The 18,635-nt window shown below is 47.6% G+C and overlaps 7 protein-coding genes across 7 annotated transcripts; 3 read left to right on the plus strand and 4 right to left on the minus strand.

Moving 5' to 3' along the window:
* Positions 1–1,064: 1,064 nt before the first annotated feature.
* F5147DRAFT_642995 (uncharacterized protein) lies at positions 1,065–2,687 on the minus strand. The gene is made up of 5 exons (XM_041433110.1): positions 2,341–2,687; positions 2,002–2,282; positions 1,867–1,945; positions 1,488–1,816; positions 1,065–1,434 (listed from the first exon to the last, which is right to left on the minus strand). The coding sequence occupies exons 1-5, from the start codon at positions 2,408–2,410 to the stop codon at positions 1,279–1,281; spliced, it is 915 nt and encodes a 304-aa protein (XP_041286647.1). The 5' UTR covers positions 2,411–2,687; the 3' UTR covers positions 1,065–1,278.
* Positions 2,688–2,763: 76 nt separating this feature from the next.
* On the minus strand, positions 2,764–3,754 carry F5147DRAFT_722904 (uncharacterized protein). Its single transcript, XM_041438944.1, has 2 exons — positions 3,505–3,754; positions 2,764–3,452 (listed from the first exon to the last, which is right to left on the minus strand). Exons 1-2 carry the CDS (start codon positions 3,638–3,640, stop codon positions 2,995–2,997), a joined length of 594 nt encoding a protein of 197 aa, XP_041286648.1. The 5' UTR covers positions 3,641–3,754; the 3' UTR covers positions 2,764–2,994.
* Positions 3,755–4,098: 344 nt separating this feature from the next.
* On the minus strand, positions 4,099–5,498 carry F5147DRAFT_722908 (uncharacterized protein). Its single transcript, XM_041438945.1, has 3 exons — positions 4,742–5,498; positions 4,339–4,693; positions 4,099–4,283 (listed from the first exon to the last, which is right to left on the minus strand). The coding sequence occupies exons 1-3, from the start codon at positions 5,135–5,137 to the stop codon at positions 4,252–4,254; spliced, it is 783 nt and encodes a 260-aa protein (XP_041286649.1). The 5' UTR covers positions 5,138–5,498; the 3' UTR covers positions 4,099–4,251.
* Positions 5,499–6,111: 613 nt separating this feature from the next.
* On the plus strand, positions 6,112–7,126 carry F5147DRAFT_657835 (uncharacterized protein; the record flags this gene model as incomplete). The annotated part of the gene is made up of 8 exons (XM_041434338.1): positions 6,112–6,157; positions 6,214–6,264; positions 6,318–6,492; positions 6,538–6,619; positions 6,671–6,718; positions 6,765–6,863; positions 6,919–6,966; positions 7,013–7,126. The coding sequence occupies 8 exons, from the start codon at positions 6,112–6,114 to the stop codon at positions 7,124–7,126; spliced, it is 663 nt and encodes a 220-aa protein (XP_041286650.1).
* A 520-nt stretch (positions 7,127–7,646) lies between these two features.
* Positions 7,647–9,898, minus strand: F5147DRAFT_840722 (uncharacterized protein; the record flags this gene model as incomplete). Its single annotated transcript, XM_041444320.1, has 4 exons — positions 9,502–9,898; positions 8,755–9,444; positions 7,909–8,709; positions 7,647–7,856 (listed from the first exon to the last, which is right to left on the minus strand). Exons 1-4 carry the CDS (start codon positions 9,844–9,846, stop codon positions 7,647–7,649), a joined length of 2,046 nt encoding a protein of 681 aa, XP_041286651.1. The 5' UTR covers positions 9,847–9,898.
* Positions 9,899–10,051: 153 nt separating this feature from the next.
* Positions 10,052–14,606, plus strand: F5147DRAFT_586075 (uncharacterized protein; the record flags this gene model as incomplete). The annotated part of the gene is made up of 6 exons (XM_041431906.1): positions 10,052–11,153; positions 11,200–11,637; positions 11,693–12,685; positions 12,740–13,572; positions 13,630–13,981; positions 14,032–14,606. The coding sequence occupies 6 exons, from the start codon at positions 10,052–10,054 to the stop codon at positions 14,604–14,606; spliced, it is 4,293 nt and encodes a 1,430-aa protein (XP_041286652.1).
* A 1,385-nt stretch (positions 14,607–15,991) lies between these two features.
* F5147DRAFT_722931 (uncharacterized protein) lies at positions 15,992–18,308 on the plus strand. The gene is made up of 16 exons (XM_041438946.1): positions 15,992–16,437; positions 16,493–16,558; positions 16,611–16,640; positions 16,692–16,798; positions 16,849–16,888; positions 16,935–17,007; positions 17,052–17,085; positions 17,140–17,153; positions 17,205–17,209; positions 17,259–17,387; positions 17,437–17,457; positions 17,509–17,549; positions 17,603–17,655; positions 17,719–17,726; positions 17,775–17,836; positions 17,909–18,308. The coding sequence occupies exons 1-16, from the start codon at positions 16,355–16,357 to the stop codon at positions 18,163–18,165; spliced, it is 1,023 nt and encodes a 340-aa protein (XP_041286653.1). The 5' UTR covers positions 15,992–16,354; the 3' UTR covers positions 18,166–18,308.
* Positions 18,309–18,635: the final 327 nt, after the last annotated feature.

Raw genomic sequence — 18,635 nt, forward strand, 5'->3', positions numbered from 1 at the left:
ACTTGTTCTCATATCTTAGGAAGACCCTCTCGACTCCTAAATAATACATCCTATCCCTCCTTTCCCTCCCGCACATATACGGCTTTCTCACACGTATTCACAAATCTCTCTACTCGTCTCCGTTCTCTACCTACGTCCTGGAGCTTTTTTTTCCAATTTTCGCGCACTGGCAGTATTCATTGAATCTTCCTAAACCCTCGTTCAAGTTAGTGAGGCCAATTACAATCGGTTCGAACACCATATCAGATCTTAGATCTGATGTTATTTTTCTGAGCCAGCTATTCCTTTTATCTGTCGTGGAAAGCATATTATGACAAACTTGTGAACTAACTTATATGCGTCTAGTAGTCCATTAATACCAGCCAACAATCTATGATATAACTTCCTTCCTCTCAGTCTCCACACTTCCCAGCTGCGATAACTCAGCCCAGAATCCAAGTGGCCTCGACTGCCATATCCTCAGTTGCAATGTCTGCATAAGCGCCTGAAGTATGTATACATTGAGTACGAAACGACAACTTCAACTAAATCATAGTTGCTGCACTTACTGCCTCCTGTGTCCCGACGAGTCGAATATCGTGCAGTGAGCATATACACCGAAAGTGTCGAGAGGATGATAAAAAGTTTAGGAACCATGTTACAACGACAGTGAGGAATGAGTAATGGCGAATATAGGGGTATCCTCCACAGATTTATATCCACGCCGTGCCGTGGGCAATTATATGTCCATGGTGTTAACTAGTATAGTATGTGCGCGCTCGGTAACATGGCACTGGAAAACTGGCACAAAGATTAGCCTCAGCTATTTCGAGCTGGTCTACGCCACTAAGTACTAGTTGTCGCATCACTGCCTGGCTTGTCCGTCTCGGTCTGGTAACGAGACAGGGATGGGTGATTTTGTATCACAGCTTATTTGAGTGACTGTTCACTTGAACACCCAATTAATACCACGCGAATGAAGACAATCATCCCTTACTATGGTTCTGAGCTACAGCTTTTTTTCATTTTAACTAATGTCCTTTCGATGGGATATTACCCGTTTTACACAGCCTCACAAATACATCGCTGTAAGGATGCGATTTCATCATCAGCCTATGCGATATACGCCAGGACTTATTCGGTTCAAACAGGAGTTCTTTCTAAAAAAAATCTGCGAAACTAGCAAGTGCGGGAGTAACATGAATGATAAAATTGAGACGGGCAGAAGATATCTTGCAAACAATGTGATTCGAAAGCTAACTTCTGGACGTGGACGTGGCACTATATGCCCGAGCCCTACTACCACGGATTCTTATTGATCGTATTGCTGCTGCTAGAGGACGAGCTGACATGGGGACTTGCATGCAGAGTTGTTTGAGTGATGTCAGAGGCCGTGTCTCTTGACCACGCAGTCCCTGCAGCGATCCTTAAAATGATGAGCTGGGGTGACAAAACCTAGCAAATTGTCAGTGTAGGACAACTCATTGTGATAGTGCACGCGAACGCACCACGAAGGTTCCCCAGATTATTCCCACCGCTGTTGCACTTGGAACGCCTTGGATATAGGTGGCAAGGTAGGCGATCCCAAGAATTGTGAAAGGGAGGGCAGACTCCACCAGAATTGCCACAGTGCCGGTGTAAGTACTCTTCTGTTGATCGGTGAAAATAGATTGCACTCTGCGATGAAAGAATAGCAACCGGGAAACGATCAATGCAGTCACAATAATGTTGAAGCCGACAGTCAATGCAACCCATGAGATACCGAATTGTGCAGCAAAGCCCTGCCATAGATTTGACATTGGCATGGCACTCTCAATCACCATCATGACAGCCATAGCTGCACAGAGCAATGGTTAGTTGGTGCAGGATGGACAACGTAGCACGTACTGGCAGATCCCAGGTATATAATTGCAGGGATGATGATTATTGGCAATCTTGACCCTAAAATAATGTAACAGCGATAAAGCTTTGGAGATGTAGATATGGGCATCAGAACTCAATAACAATGTGTTGTCAACTCACCAAGAGTCCGTCCGTCAGAATATTTGCAGCGCAGTCTGCCGCTGTGCCAAAGACATTGTACCAAGCAGCCAAATTTGCAGCGAGATATGCAGGTGGGCCACCAGGGTAGCTTTGGTTTTCTATCCACATTAGTTCGCATAAAGCGTTATTACTTGCGGAAGCGATTGTCAAAAGAAGCAAGAGAAGGCCTCCAAAACATATGTAGAATCTCCTGTGCCGCACTTGCTTAACTGAGGTCATAAGCAGGTAGGTAGAGTAGACATATAGGAATAAATTTCCTCCTATACGCAGAGCATGAGCTGTCAACAAGAGACCATTACCGATAGGATAGAATCTCACCATAAACGACTGAGGAAATGGTATTCCCAACATACAGAGCACGCTGCGTAGCAAGTTCAGTGGACGCCATGATGGACACGGGAAGGGACGCTGTAGGTTTGTTGTAGGCCTATCACTGACTATCAGCGCTTCAGCCACACTAGGAATTCTAGAAACCAGCGATACTTAAAGGATTATGGTAGAAAACATCTCCGACAGAATCCTGATGGTCATCAATTGACTAGACGGCATGAAGTTCAAATCCAGTCCATGATTACTCGAAAATGATACCTGCTGCATGAATGGGGCAAAGATGCTACTAGATCGAGAACGTTGCATAGAATCAAGCTGTGTTGCACGCATGGCTACACAAACAACCGGGTGCTATTGCATCCATCACGCATTAGTCCTATTTAGTATTCGCTTCATGCCGTGTTGCTGCGCGTTTCATAGTTCTATCCTATTTACAGTGCCTCATGACTATTCTCTGCTTCACTTCACGGCATTGTCGGTGTTCAAAATGGAAGCAAATATCTAACTGACAAAACCATGCGTGTGTATTCAATACAATCGAAAGCCACCTGCTGTTGCATTGACTTTGCGTTCTATCGGATCAAACTGTTTATCGTGCAGTGAATCTAAGACGATATTCCCTGCGACTCGCATATGAGATTATCATGGCATCAACTCGGATCCAGCCTGGTTCTTCTTCACTTCCTCCAGTACGAAATTCCAATCACTACACACGTATGGCCCAGGTTGCACGAAAAATTGTGGAAATGGACTGTCTTTGCTTCCTAATAGTATGTTTTCCAGCTGGGCATCACTGCGACACATTATCATCTGACGCAAGTAGTTGAGACAGTGACGGCTCAGGGCTGCGTTGCTGTCCGCTCCAACGATATCGTCTCGTAGGATATCGAGACAACGCAATTGGTGGAACATCGAGATCGAGAATGGGTGACCAGGCTGTTCCCCCAAATAAACAAGCCCGTTACCCGGTATTAGGCTGGCCCACTCCGCCTTCCCATCTTCAGTGTTTATTTGATAATGTATTGAATCTTCGAAGGCCATCATGACTGGATCGGCCTGTGCTAGGGGCAACAGTCGAGGGAAATCGTCGCCGGCAAACGCTGTGGTGAAAAATCAATGCATGATTCACATTTTGGCCGCAGGCTCGCTCACAATAGGTTTTGTTCGGTTTTTCATTGACTTGAGGGCTGCAGAAGAAGATTATCATACTGATCTTCATGAAAATGCAGAGAGCAACAACCCAGAGCCGGGTTCGGAAGTTGTTACTAGTATGTGTCGTTGCGTCCATCCTTACAAACAAGTCGCCAGCTTGCTCTTGCGCTGTTTATATCAACAGTAATACTAGGCTATGCGCTCGCACTTACTTTTGATCGTTCTGCTCATTCTGATGTAACAAAATCACTCATCAGCATCGATTAGTCACGGGCAGTGTCTGATAGAATATTTATTCGGCATGCCTATAATTAAAGGGAGTGTGATAATGATGAGCGCTAGGGTGGTTGACAACCTCGCTAGCATGATCAATTCATGGACTAGACGGAAGTTGAACAACAACTACTAGCAGTGCTACGCAAACGAGAGCCTCGTCCTGTGCAAACCTAATATTTGGCAAACATTCTTAGTGTAGATCACATGAGCGAGTGTTACAGTTCGGAAACTTTCTCTGTGATAATATTGATGTCGTCGCTACCTGCCGTACTGTCCGAATTGTCGCGAAGCTTACCCGTCACGCAATGGACCACTGGCAGCTCCCTCAAAATTTTATACGAGAGGCATTCACTAGTAACTCCACACTGTACGTTGCATGTACTTCATTTTTCTACCGTGTTCTAAGGCTACAAAGTTGCATGTCAGACGGTAAACGAAGTCTCTGCCCGCGCAGTTCGGTTGCACGCCTAATTAAATTGTTTGGCTCTGATACATGTATAGCCCTGCAAGTAAGGCTAGTCAGAACATCGTCAACAAAAGTAGACATAACGATCACACCTGAAGGGCCTATATCATTGCCTGTCACATTTACAAGACAACCAGGATTAGAGCAGGAGACCGCGAATGTCTGGTATGACTGCGACTTGCACTGAAAGCTTGGCATACGAGATGTCTTCCCATATGACACATTCATGTGGCCAATGTGTACCCTTGGTTGAGGAAGTTTCGACCACGACAGATTGTATAGGTCCAACTTATGTCTAGCCGGTAGAGACCAGACATCGAGAATTACAGAATCACCAAGATCCGTATAGAGAAAATCTTCTGTGCTGTTTCTCGGAGGGATAGTGAGTGAGAGGCTGCAATTCTCCATGCCGAAATCAAGCACACGAAACTGTGCGATGCTCTCGAGCTAGACAAGATTCAGTCTTTTGAATAGATTCTTTACTCGATAACATACATCGTGTGTCACTATTAGCCGTTGCTCGTATATGGGAGCACTGGCTTGTTCCACCGACTTATAGCGCTGAAATGAAGGGATAATTTTCTGGCGCTCCTTATTAGACACTTGAGCGATTGCTGGTACATTATTGATAATTGGATCGTGTGTAGAGCTCTTGAAATCAGGATCCTTATAGAGGATCTCGAGGTTGAGATATGAGTTCTGGAATGGGAGCAACTCAAGTTCGTCTGAGGTTGAAGCGGAGCGAAGGTCGACTCGAAGAAATCGATCCCAGAAAATCATAGAAAAATCCAAGACAGTGCATAAAATCGTGATCGCAAGGAGCCATGTGGACAACGTCCGGTTGTGTTTTGTCCTCTGCGGGAGATCCCCGAGATCTGAGTTTTTCAGCATGGTTTCAATGAGATATATTAACGAGTTATGTTACCTTCATCACCAAAACGAGTGACCTGGCTGAGAGCTTGATACCCTTCTCTGGCATTAGAGAATCTGGCCGACATGATCCAGTACTAATTGAGCGAGATTTAGACGCAGACAACTCAGTGAGCGTGATATTGGATCAGCTTCAAAATTTTGGAACGGTACTTATCTGAATAAGAAAGTTTGAGAACGCATAGGCGTAGTAAATTGAAGCGGCATGATCAATGTGGTTGTGTGGCAAACTTTACGTTACTTACTGCAAGCTATTCGCAAACTTGATTGCAACAGCTCGCCACAGGTTGGTTTGACTCCGCAGCCGCTAGCAGAGCTGCATGTAGCATAATCATAGCAAGATGACGCATGTAAAACTTACGTGTGTTGCATTTACGGATACGGCCGAACACCGACTCGGAAAAGGCAGTATGTAAACCTGCTCTGCCCCGTGATGTCGCCGAGCAGTGTGAGGAAGTTCCGTAACCTGTTATTTGCCAAGTTATCGCTTGCAATCATACACTCAGAATGGTCTAGTGTATTAGTATATGGCCGGGGACCGTGACAGGTCGCCTACGTACATGAAACTTGCAGGGGTAATGGGTGAATGTTTTTCACCGGACTAATCGGATTTGGTATCTGGCTGATGACCATCACATCACATCATTTTGATGGTGTTGATGCATTTTGCGTCTGATTTGGTACGTCTGCGTACCAATGCCCATGTGCCCGGCCGAGAGTCTGAGACAGAGAGTGTTTAGGCTTGGATGAGTACGCCTATAATTGTGACACTTTGGAAACAAAGCTATGTCGGTGTACCAAATGGATCGTCATTGGAAATTTTGTCCAAGTTTCAAGAATACATGAGGCTACATGAGGACGCTGATAAAGATCCCGTACTAAGATGATTAATAGCTTTTAGTACGTGGAATTATCTTTCAATTGTGCCACATACCATGAACAACTTTCCGTACAAGCTGGCTATCGTGAACCAGTTAACAGGTATCGAGCTGATCTATCATCACCGTTACTTGCCACATAGCTCAAGGATGCCACAGAATCTCAGTTAGACAAGTCGGTCGGGATGTGTGTCAGAGGTTATGTCGACTGTAAGATAGCCTTCAAACTATCGACAGTGTAGTCGTGATGTCTTCCAATCCAGCTCCATCTATCAACGCCATGACTGGTGGAAATAAGAGTCTCGAGGGACCATTGTTTCGCGCGATGATCAGGGCCTGCCTACTAGCCGGAAAAGTATGCACCGCGATAGTTATTGATACAGGCGCCATTGCTGGATTAGCTCTCTGGTTTCCTCCAGGGAAAGTTCTTTGGCAAAAGTCAGTTGCGATCTTTGCTGGTTACGTAACTTTGCTGACCATCAGAAGCGATGTGCAGAGGAATCTTGGCTTTAACCAGTTCTTACAGTCTCTGTCACCGAAGACCAGAGAATGGTGGATTAACACTGTAAGCAGTACTGATACTTGTTATTCTTGCCGTTTGATGTCTCTATCAAAGTATGGTTCTGCACTGGCCCCGTTTATCAAAACTGCTCTGTCTCCTCATGTGCGTCCAGTCCTGTCATCCAAACTTTTCTTCTAATTATTTTCAGACTGTTGAAAGCTCCTGGTATTTGAATTGTATTTGTGTTGATCCGAAGTATCAACGCCAAGGAATCGCTACAAACCTGATCAAAATGGTGGAACAGAAGGTGTGAACTTCCCACTGTTTGCTATCATATATGCATGATTTCATCCTATTTGCAGGCAACGACGACCTCTATTCTTGCACTCTGCACGGATACCGATGTCAACGTGCGTGATTGAAGGGGTTGCTGAAAACTTGCTCATCGCACTACAGGTTGCGGTATACAAGGCGCTCCACTTTCAATACAAGGGAGAAGCGCCTCTACCAACTCCGGACGATGGATATATCGATGTACATTGTTTCACTAAGCCTGGCGCAAGGGTGTAGGAGTGGCGTTCGACTGTATTGGCAGGCGGTCGTATACCTACCGGCGAATGTTCTTGAGTGTACTTTTCAACGTTTACATCAATCTTCGCTAACCATAGATAGAATAAGGCTCAGAACCATCAGTTGTTAGAGGCCGCGCAGAAGACGGTTTTGAATCTGAAAAATGAATACCCTTGAGAGGACACATAACGAGTGTGGTATCGCGTGGAAGGGACTGAGCGGAAATTTGAACGAGGGTAGCGAATCATCTGAGTCTATGTAAGAGACCAGGGGAAAGAGGCAAAACGAGGGTAGGTACGTGGAATCAGTACGCATTATAAGAATATGCAGAGATTGGGGGTATACTCTATATTTGACAATTTGGTTGACAACAATGGCCATCTTCGTCTACTCGCTTGGAGGAATTGATGGAGCCTTGAATCTATCAATGACGCCCGTCATTCGGTGATTCTACAAGCCTTGCCACCTATGACCACCAATCCGGTAAGAGAGGCTACAGGTTTCAGAGCAGGAAAACTACCTATTCCGATTCGGGGTATCTCGGCTGTCTGCGCAACTTGCTCAATAGGTAGAATAAGATATTCCTCTTGTGGCGAGACTGCATTTCCTTTGTCTGCTGCAGCTCTGGGTTGTGAGCTATTTGGCCTTGTTCAACGTCCAAGCCAACTTCGGAAGTTGGCATTATCGGTGAGGGAGAAACGACCTGAATTTGGACCGAGCCAGGGTGAGCCTATAATTCAATCACGTCAAAAATTCCCTGTATTCATACCAAGAATGCTTACCCATATCAAAGTAAGTCGATCCTGCTCCAAAAAAAACCGGTCAAAGTGACGCGTCGAGAAACCCGTAGGGCAGACGGCAGTAGTGTAAGGATGATTCGTGATAATGTTTGCATCGACTTTTGTGAAGCACGTCTGAGCCAACCGACCAGGCCTGCGGATGAGACGACCTGGTGAATCGCAATCGTAGACATTGTTCGAATGTTCCAAGCGAGAAATGGCTCTATTAAAGTCCCAGATGTGAACATAGAAGGAACCCTCTGCACGGAGTTCTTCCAGTCTTTGTCCAGGTTCAGGAGCACGATCCTGAGGCAGAGCATATGCCATTTTACTGCCGAACACGCTGATTCGGTGGCTTGGATGATGCGGAAAGTAGCGTGTGTACTTGGGGCCCCACTCTGACCAAGGAATCTCGACAGGTATCTCTGACTGTGTGGCCTTGGTTGCAAAAATGGCCATATCGACGACTAGAATCACCTGCCATGAGCACGACAGGACCTCCAAAACCATGATTTGCGACTCCAGAGATGTCACGTAGTCAGGTATAAGGTCTGGGTGAACCGCTTTCCCGTGAAACGATGGGGTTGCATGAATAACATAGAGCGGTAGCAGTGGTCCCAAAGGAAGATAGAAGTCAAGGCTTCGTTGCACATTCGGAAGGACATACGTAATTCGGCGCTGAGGCGAACCATCGAGTTCTAATGTGTACAAGGCCATACGGCCTTCCGGGCCGATGACAATGATCCTCTGTTCGTCAAGTAGATGGAAACTCGCCTTAGTCCCACCCAGTTCGTATAGGGGATACTGCTCGCGCTTAGTGACAGAGTTTCAAGAACAGAGTGAACTTACACCCTTCGCATGTCCTTTCCTCCAATCTATCACTTGTATGAAGATGTTCGACGCTGACCCGTGGCTCGTGTAGTGGTAATAGAGTGCCACTACACGATCCCCACATATCGCTGGCTGATCCACAAAGTAAAAATAATGCTCAGGGACCATTTTACAAGGATGCATGCACTCCAAAGAAGTGCATGCAGAATTTGGGTGCGGACGTTGCGATGAAGCCAACCGAAATGCCATCGAAAAGACGTGACGATCTGGCATATCCAAGACGCCGTACGACACTATGACCGCAAGGTCCTGAAGAGGGTCAATGACAACTGAGCTCATGAGGAAGTGCCTGTGTACCGGCAAGGCGAAGCTCTGCTCCGGCCACGTCTGGGTTGATTTGAAGTTTGTGTCACACTCCCGAATGAAGAGTCTACTGTTAACCCACATCCACCAAATCCCACACTTCACGGATTGAAAGCCAGCAAGATACGGGCTGAGAATATTCCCAATAGCCACTGTTTGTTCAGAAACGGAGTTCAAATGGAAATCAGATTGCCACATGGATGCCAATCTCTTGAGTGAACACATCTTGCTAGAAACGTCGACCCAGTCCAGGGTAGGAGTCTCCGTGAAGCCCTGGGTATAAAGCTCCAATAGGAATTGAACGTCGACGAAATTCTGGGCCACATGCCAGAAAGCTTTGCAGACCTAGCGTAATCCAAAAGTCAGCCCATAGGAATCATAGAACCACGTGAAAGAACGGACTAATACACAGCATGAAAGGTCTTTGAAATGAAGGAGGAGAAGAATATGACATATTAACTCTGTTGGAAGCGAGAATATCCCTATGGCTATCGGTGTAGTTATGGTTTTAGAAGAATCTGAGACTTCAAGTTGCAACTCGAAATTTTCATGGTCTTCAGAAAGGGGTCGAATTGGCTTTTCCACACTTGACCTAGGAAGAGTCAAGGTCCTATCCACCACGATGATAGTTTCAGAAGAATCCGGAACTTCAACGTGAAGGAAGTTCGGGTCTTCGGGAAGGGACCAAATCTGCGCTGCCGACCTTGCCCTAGGTGCTTTGAGGATGCGCTGATGGCTGCTGCCCATAATCCTGTGAGTGTGGATGATGGGGCTCTTCCCAAGATGTTGCAGTTGAAATGTGAAAGCTTACGAGTTACTATATATTCACTGTGGGAAGTACAATGACTTTCGGCCGTAATTTGATAGCTTGTACACAACGAGTCACAAGTTTTATGTAGTATATTTTTGTTCTTCCAATTGCTTTCACAATTTTCTATCCTCGACTGTCAAAATGGCCTCAGATGCACTCTCCAGAGTGCTTGCGAGGTTGCAAAATCTACCTGTGATGTCTCTACCCACAGATTATCCGCGATCGACTGGTGCTAATAAACTCATCGAAGCCGCTCATCTGGCAGATCTTTCAGAGCAGACCTCACTCAGTCTTTTGAAGCTTGCTCTTCATGCTGAGAGCGAAGATGGCGGAGAGGACGAGAATAAAACTTCTGAAACTAGACCATCGGCTTTCCATCTACTCCTCTCTGCTTTTCTCGTCCTCCTACACAGGTACACTGCTGATACAGACTTCGTGATTGGCTCCTCTTCTGCCGCTGCAAGCTATCCTTTGATTCTTCGTCTTTCCGTGGAGCCATCAGATTCATTCTGGACTATCGTGCGCCGTGTTCAGCACGTCGAACGCGAGGCCGAAGCAGACCTGCTACCCTATGAGACGATCGTACGGTCTTTACACAGGGACAAAGACGACTCTGTTGAAGCATCTCGTCCTCTTTTCCGTGTCCGTTTCTTCGACGAAACAGATCAGCCACGAGATAACTTTATCCGATCAACTAGCTTAACTTCCGATCTCACCATCTTCGTCACACGACCTCCCACTACTACACGTGCCTCCTTAGCTCCCCACATTTCCCTTCGAATTCTGTTTAACTCCCTGCTGTTCACATCTGCACGCATATCATTCATCGTCGATCAGCTCTCTGTGCTTTTAAGGAAGGTATCTACCAATCCGACTGCAGCGGTTGGTTCTGTTCCTCTCTTGACGGCTGCCCAACGCGAACGCTTGCCCAACCCAACGGCGAATTTACATTGGTGTGACTGGAAGGGAGCCATCACAGATGTGTTTTCCCGTAATGCGCAGAAATGGCCTGATAGGTCGTGTATCATTCAAAGTGTACCTGCCTCGATTCCTAGCGAGCCGCAGACAAGGCGAACATTCACTTACGGAGACATTCGAAGAGCCTCCAACATCCTAGCGCACCACCTCCTAGCAGGTGGTGTGAAGAGGGAAGAAGTTGTTATGATTTACGCACATCGTAGTGTCGAGCTGGTCGTAGCTGTTATGGCTGTTCTTAAAAGCGGTGCGACGTTCTCGGTTATAGGTACGATCTTTTATGTTTCTTTCAGTTCATTTTTGACTTGAGTCAGATCCTGCATACCCGCCTTCACGGCAGATAATATACCTCCGGGTAGCTCAACCTCGCGGCCTTGTTGTACTTTCAGGTGCTGGCCAAATTGCACCTTCTGTGCGCGAATTCCTATCCACGGAACTCAAAATCCGTGTGGAAGTACCCGCGCTTGAATTCTCTTCTACTGGCCAAATACTCGGAGGTGCAAACGACGGAATCGATGTTTTGAAGGCCCAGATCCGTCTCGCAGAAACGGATCCCAATGTCATTCTAGGTCCCGACAGCATTGGCACGCTGTCCTTCACCAGTGGAAGCACTGGCATCCCCAAGGGCGTTCGAGGACGCCATTACAGTCTTACGCATTTCTTCCCTTGGATGGGCAACCGCTTCCTACTCAGTGAAACATCCAAGTTCACAATGCTGAGCGGGATCGCTCATGATCCCATCCAACGTGACAGTACGTGTTATATTCTCGGGCAGATACACATTCGTTGATGGGGATAACGTTACAGTTTTCACGCCCCTCTTCTTGGGTGCAGAGCTTCATGTACCCACCGCAGAAGACATCGGCACACCCGGCCGTCTCGCAGAATGGATGGATGACAGCAAAGTTACTGTCACGCACCTAACCCCCGCCATGGGTCAGTTACTCTCCGCACAAGCGACGCGTCAGATCCCATCCCTACGAAACGCATTCTTCGTCGGTGACGTCTTAACAAAGCGCGATTGCCTCCGCCTCCAAGCCCTCGGCACAAATGTGCAGATCATCAACATGTACGGCACAACAGAGACCCAGCGCGCTGTATCTTACTTTGCGATTCCACCCTTATCCGAGGACGCGACTTTCCTCGCTACACAGAAGGACATCATGCCAGCTGGAGAGGGCATGATTGACGTACAGCTCCTTGTCGTCAACCGTAGCGACAGAAATGTCCCCTGCGCAGTGGGAGAGGTTGGAGAGATTTATGTGCGATCTGGAGGCTTGGCAGAGGGATACCTCGATACCGAAGCCACCGCAGAGAAGTTCGTCAGCAATTGGTTCTCTCCTGCCGCTTTACCCTGGAGGGACACGATTTTGCATCCGCCCCAGGGCCTTGCTGGGCCCGAGTCACGTCATTGGAAGGGCATCCGCGACCGGATGTATCGTTCGGGCGATCTTGGTCGGTATCTCCCTGATGGGCGCGTTGAGTGCACAGGGCGTGCAGATGATCAGGTCAAGATCCGTGGTTTCAGGATCGAGCTTGGGGAGATCGATACGTTGATGAGCCAGCACCCGCTTGTGCGGGAAAACGTCACACTCGTACGGAGAGACAAAGATGAGGAGAAAATTCTCGTCAGTTACTTCGTGCCCCTGCAGGGCTCGAAGCTGGATGGATTTGCCAGCGAGCTTACGGAGGAGGAGGAGGACGAGAATGTTGATGGTAAGAGTCCAAAGTATAGACGGCTCATCAAGGATATTAGGGAGCACCTCAAAAAGAAACTGCCCAGTTACAGCATACCAACATGTAAGATTGATCATTACTTTGATCTACCTCCTTTACTTAACTCTCCTTCTACAGTGTTTGTTCCGCTGCATCGTATGCCCCTCAACCCTAACGGTAAAATAGACAAACCTGCACTTCCCTTCCCCGACACGGCACAAGCCCACGCTGTGCACTCCGAGCCCAAAAAGACTGTTAACGGCCGCACAGCGAGCCCCACCGAACAAACCATGCGCACCATCTGGGCCAGTATTCTCCCGAACGCACCCACGCCTATCCCCCTCGACGAAAGCTTTTTCGATCTGGGTGGCCACTCCATCCTTGCCACGCGTCTCATTTTCGAGATCCGCAAAATCTTCGTTGTCGAAGCTCCACTTGGCCTTATCTTCGACCAGCCGACTATCACGGGCCTCGCTTCGGCGCTAGATGCGCTTCGTGACCCAGACTTTGGTATCGCTTACGGGGACGCTGAGACGCGCCCTGCGACGCCTGTCAAGGCGTCTGCGAAACTGAGTTCTGCTATTCAGTACGGACAGGACTACGAGACGCTCGTTCAAGGCTTGCGACCCTCGTACCCGCCAATGTCTGAGGACTTCAAGTCGGGTGCTGTTACTGTGTTCTTGACGGGTTCTACTGGGTATCTCGGGGCTTTTGTGTTACGTGATCTCTTGCAGCGCCTTGATAGGGTTAGGAAGGTCATCTGTCTCATACGTGCGCCCAGCGTCGAACAAGGTGTGGCGCGCCTTAGAGAAGGGTCTGGTGATCGGGGCGTTTGGGATGAGCAGTGGTTCACCTCTGGTAGACTCGAGGTGGTGATTGGAGACCTTGGCCTTGATTTGTTCGGTATGGGCGATGAAGTCTGGTCACGAGTCGCTGCTGAGGCGGACGTCGTCTTGCACAATGGTGCTCTGGTGAGCTGTTCTACCCTTTCACATGCATACGGTGATATTTAACAATGTGCTACGCAGGTGCATTGGGTATACCCATACGAGAGACTTCGTGCACCGAACGTGATCGGTACCTTGACTGCTGTAGAACTCGCCTCGACGACAAAGCAGAAGCTGCTTGTTTTCGTTTCATCGACGTCGGCGATCGACACAGAGCACTATGTGCGATTGTCTGACTCTCTGGGACAGTCTCAAGATTCGCGGAGAGGTATTCCGGAAGATGATGACTTGGACGGTGCAAGAGTAGGTCTCAAGTCCGGCTATGGTCAGAGCAAATGGGTGTCGGAGAAGTTGCTCTTTGAAGCTGGTAAGAGAGGCTTGCGGGGCCATATCGTTCGGCCCGGCTATATTGTTGGCGACTCGCATACTGCAGGTATGGAAGCTCCTTCTGTGGGATGTTGATATATTGACTGTGAGGCTCAGTGACCAACACCGACGACTTTATTTGGCGCATGTTCAAGGGATGCGTCCAGCTCGGCTTCGTCCCAGATATCAACAACACTGTGAACATGGTGCCTGTGGATCATGTTGCTCGTTGCACTGCTCTCGCTGCAGTGGAGCCCCTACCAAACGCTGCGCAAAGCGTGCTGCACATTACTGCAGTGCCCCCTCCAACCTTCAACAATATCCTCTCGTCGTTAACTGAGTACGGGTTCCCCACACAACAATGCGAGTATCTCGTATGGCGTCGCAAGCTAGAGCAGCACGTCATGGAGGTCCAAGATAACGCGCTTTTCCCGCTCCTCCATTTCGTCCTTGATGACCTACCGACGAGCACCAAAGCCCCCGAGCTTGACGCCACTAACACTATGACGCTGCTGCGCTCGCAAGGGCAGCAATGCACGTTCACGGTTTCGGAACAGCTGATGGGAAGATACCTTGCGTGGTTAGTCGGAGCGGGTTTCTTGCCAGCACCATCTTCGCCAGCACCAAACAAGACGTTGCCCCAGTTGGCTAATGGTACCGTCATCAAAGCTGCAGGTCGGAGTGGTGCTTGAGTGGGGGGTTGGATATGTAATTTATTCATGCTGTTTTTGGTGTTTTCGTGTGAAGAAGGACTGGAAAGACTGTCGTATTGCCTCCTTCGAGTCGCTCTGCGAAGAAAGTTGTAAGACACATTATTAACAAGTCGGCATTTGGTGAGCATGTGATTGGTCGTTTGCCTACCCGTGGTCCGTGGATGTCGATGAACCTCAAAGTTGGGCTGATCTTTCCCGAGATGACTTGAAGACAAGACCCGATAGATCGATAGAGGGAGTTTGATGTCGCGCCTTTCTTGTATCTTGCTTCGCAACTTAGGGTCGACCTTGCTTGCAGTTGCAAAGCATAATTGTTCCTACGTGGCATCTTTACCCGCGGGCTCCACGAAAAGTACTATTGGCGTTATGCTGGACCTTGAAGAAGTTGCCAAGGAATACCAGAGATCTGGATAGACAAGCTAAAGAAGACAATTGGAAAGTGCTTATTCCATCGTCCTCTGTCCTCTTTCTCACAGCTCGGGATAGTAGGGGTGTGTTTTGTACCGAAATTGCAATGCAGTTGGATCTATGTGCGCGCCTCGCTGTGATAAGTATGTTTTGGACCAAGTGCGAGATATGAGTATGCTTCCGGTACGGTATGGGCCAAGGTGGGCATGTCACCGTGGACTCGCTTGAGGGTCTCGAGAAAAGCGTTACTTTTAAAAAGATGGGTATTTGTGAGCGCATCTACGATTCAGTTCACTCTCGTAGTCAATCACTGATTCATGATAGATCAGATGAGGTCGGATGGGTCGATATCCAACCCAGTGCTCTAGATGGACTTCCATCGCAGCCTATTGTAAATTGCAACGTCGGAAGCTTTACTAGAAAGGCTCCGATTATGGTGGCCGGCTGATTGTTCCCCACAGCGAAGCTCACTGGCCAAGGTGAATAAACAACCACGTGCCCCTATTTCATTACCTCGAGCACGGTGACTCGAATCCTGGACGGGTCTTGGAAATGAAGACAGTGATGGGCGCATGACTGTTATATGCGGTGCTACATCTCCCAAATTCCAATGGAAATGCATAAAAAAAAGGTTTCACGCGCATTGCGCAAGTGTGTGTCAGTGCCGATGACTAAGGTGAGTATGTGCTCAGCGTCTAGACCGTGACGTAGGTACTAGGTATGCTCTCGAAGAGCCTCTAGACTCTTGAATCATGCCGAGTACTGCGTTTTGCTATGAATTTCCTTATAGCGCGACACTATGGCCTGCAGTATGTATGAGACAGGACTTGGAGACAGAGTAAATTCATTGTATGATATATGAGCCAGGGCGGCAAGTCATATTGAAACTCCGTTACAGTAGTAGCCGCGATCGCGCTTCAAGTTCCTTTAAGCTGATTTAACGTTTTCCCTGGCAATAGACTGTAGGTAACCGACCTTGGACATTCCATTGCCTTGGTTCCAACCCAGGAACAAGATCGCCTAATATGTCGCTCAATTTTCCATTCCCTATATTATACTCGAGTCTTTCCTCGTTTCTTCCCTTATTCAAATCGCAATGCTTCTCCATTCCTCTTTATAATCTTCCTTTTCTTTTCACCCATAAACCACTTCAACGCGAACCGTCCGGCCATCTCGCTCACACAATCATTCTTACTTTTCATTTTTTGCTCTACGTTGCCCCTCGAATCAGTGACCGCTGCCTAACTTACGCAACGATATATCCTCACGTCCATACCAACTAACCTCAGTGATCTGAATTTTTTGTGTTCATTTCACAGATGAAAGAGCTCAGTGTCATAGTAGACAACCAAGCAACGGAGAAGTATCTCCGTATAGCATCAATCTCCATTGCATTATACGAGTAAGGCCTTTTTTCAGGCGGTACCGTGATCACTGTCATGACTGATTTTCTTCAGTTATATCATCACCCTCCCCGCAGAATGGCGGTTTTACCGAAGCCAATCCTCATTATCTCATCTCCGGTGTGTACACACAGCCATTCGCGTACCCCCACTGACAAACACAAACCATCAGCCTTGCCTGCATATTATTCGTCCTCATACGGTATGTCTGTCCTCATCCCATCATGCAGCTTTTTTGTTGAATTTTATCAAGCTATGGTAGTATCATAGTCATGACAATCAGTAATTACGGTGTCTTCTCCACCGGTTTCACTCAAGAAACGTGTAAAAATTACTATATGATTGCACCTTGTTTTAAAGGTCGGTCTTATCGATCTTCGCCCACCAGAACTTTGTTCACTGTGCTGTAGTTATACAGACTATGATATCACAAGTCATCCTAGGTGTCAGGTATATCTTATGGACAACCGGCTGTACAGAATTTTACGTTATCCAGGACATTCAATATTGCAAGGAGGGATAGGCAGATAGGAATTGCACTGGTCGTGCTATACTTTGTCTCAGTTGCAGTGAGTCGTTACGACACTAGTGTAACATCTCTGACCCGGTTTAGCTGGAGTGGTTCACCAATATGTTTAATCGCATACGTGAGCTCTAGCCTGTGCTTTTATCTCGAGTTCATGTTGACATTGGAACAACAGCTGTCGTCGTTCATGTACGTCGATGTTCCTCATAACAAGACTCACACAAACAGCGTAGTTTTTAGGGAAAGTAAGCGGTCCCTGTACCAATATGTTGTTCAAAATCTCATGCACCATAGCTGCACACCAGGAAATTCTGGTAGAATACTATCGGCATGGTTCTTCTACACCGTTGCGATGTCGTATGACCTCGCAGTGTTAACCATCTCCACCGTATATCTTCTGCGGTACAATCCCCTCAACAGCAGGTGCACCTATCCTCTCCCTCGGTGATTAGAGTCGCTGACCTATTGCTAGATTGGAGCGGCTGGTACGGGTGTAAGTCCCTCGATACTCTCACAGTAATGGAGAGTTGCTCATCGTGCTCAGCCTGATCTATGACGGCATTGGATATTTTGTCGTGCTGACAGGTCGGTACGCTCCACTTGTGCTTGATAAACACCACTGAATAGCATTTCATCAGGATCGAACATACTCAATATCATCCTTTATCATACATCCGATATTCAGACCCAGGTATGGTTTCTATACAATGGTCCATAGAAGCTTCGTACGCTCATGTTTATTCCACCCTATTAGGCGGCAGGGTAAGTTTTGCAGCATCCATCATAGAGTTGCTCAAAGGGCATCACTAGGGCATCAATAGGTTTTGCTGTAATATGGATTATGAGCCAACGGATCCTCATCCATCTACGAGGTGCGCACACTTCACAGTATCACTTCTCTCACGCTCAACTTCACTCGTTCCATCGCTCCTCCGCTCCCACAGAGCTTTCAGAAACAGAAACCCGACGTTTAGAAAACATAGCCGCGATGCGTTCCCCACAAAACGCTCGGGACGCAGCATCCGCCATCCGTTCTCCGCTCACCGCTAAAAGCCACACTGATCCTGAATCTGGACTCAACGATGCGCACACCGATGACATGGAACTCGACATCTGTACATGTGTCAAGCCCACGGTGACATTGGACCACACGGATGAATGTGGGGTTTCTAGTTCATGGGGTGCCCCGATGGTGCAATGAATCTGGGCGCGATGCAGCTGCAGTGCTATGATATCATTTTAGGCAATATATACATGATATGTGTCCGAAGGGCGGACTGTAGAGACATGTTTTAATTTCATCTGCAGGATAATATATCCGCAAAGGTCGGGACATCATTTAAACAACGGCTTGTGGAAGTAATAAAGTGATGCGTTCCATCCGACGAGTTCGCTAGTTCCGGAGGAATATAAACTGAAGGCCTCCTGAGTCGTCGCAGATAGGTACTGAGTTGTCAATACTCGTTACAGAAGTAGATGAAAAATTGCCCGACTCCCACCTTGTTGGCGTAAAGAATGCTAGTTTATTGCACCTTCGCATGTCCTTTCCTCCAATCTATCCCTTGTGTGAAGAATAGTGGGACTCCGCTCGTCAAACACAGTACCATACACGATCCCCACAACGTGTATACGATGACTAGATGCCAATGCTTGCGCTCCAAGGAAATGCAT

The sequence above is a fragment of the Suillus discolor genome, assembly GCF_016758755.1.
Source record: "Suillus discolor strain FC423 chromosome Unknown F5147scaffold_94, whole genome shotgun sequence".
NCBI classification, from domain to species: domain Eukaryota; kingdom Fungi; phylum Basidiomycota; class Agaricomycetes; order Boletales; family Suillaceae; genus Suillus; species Suillus discolor.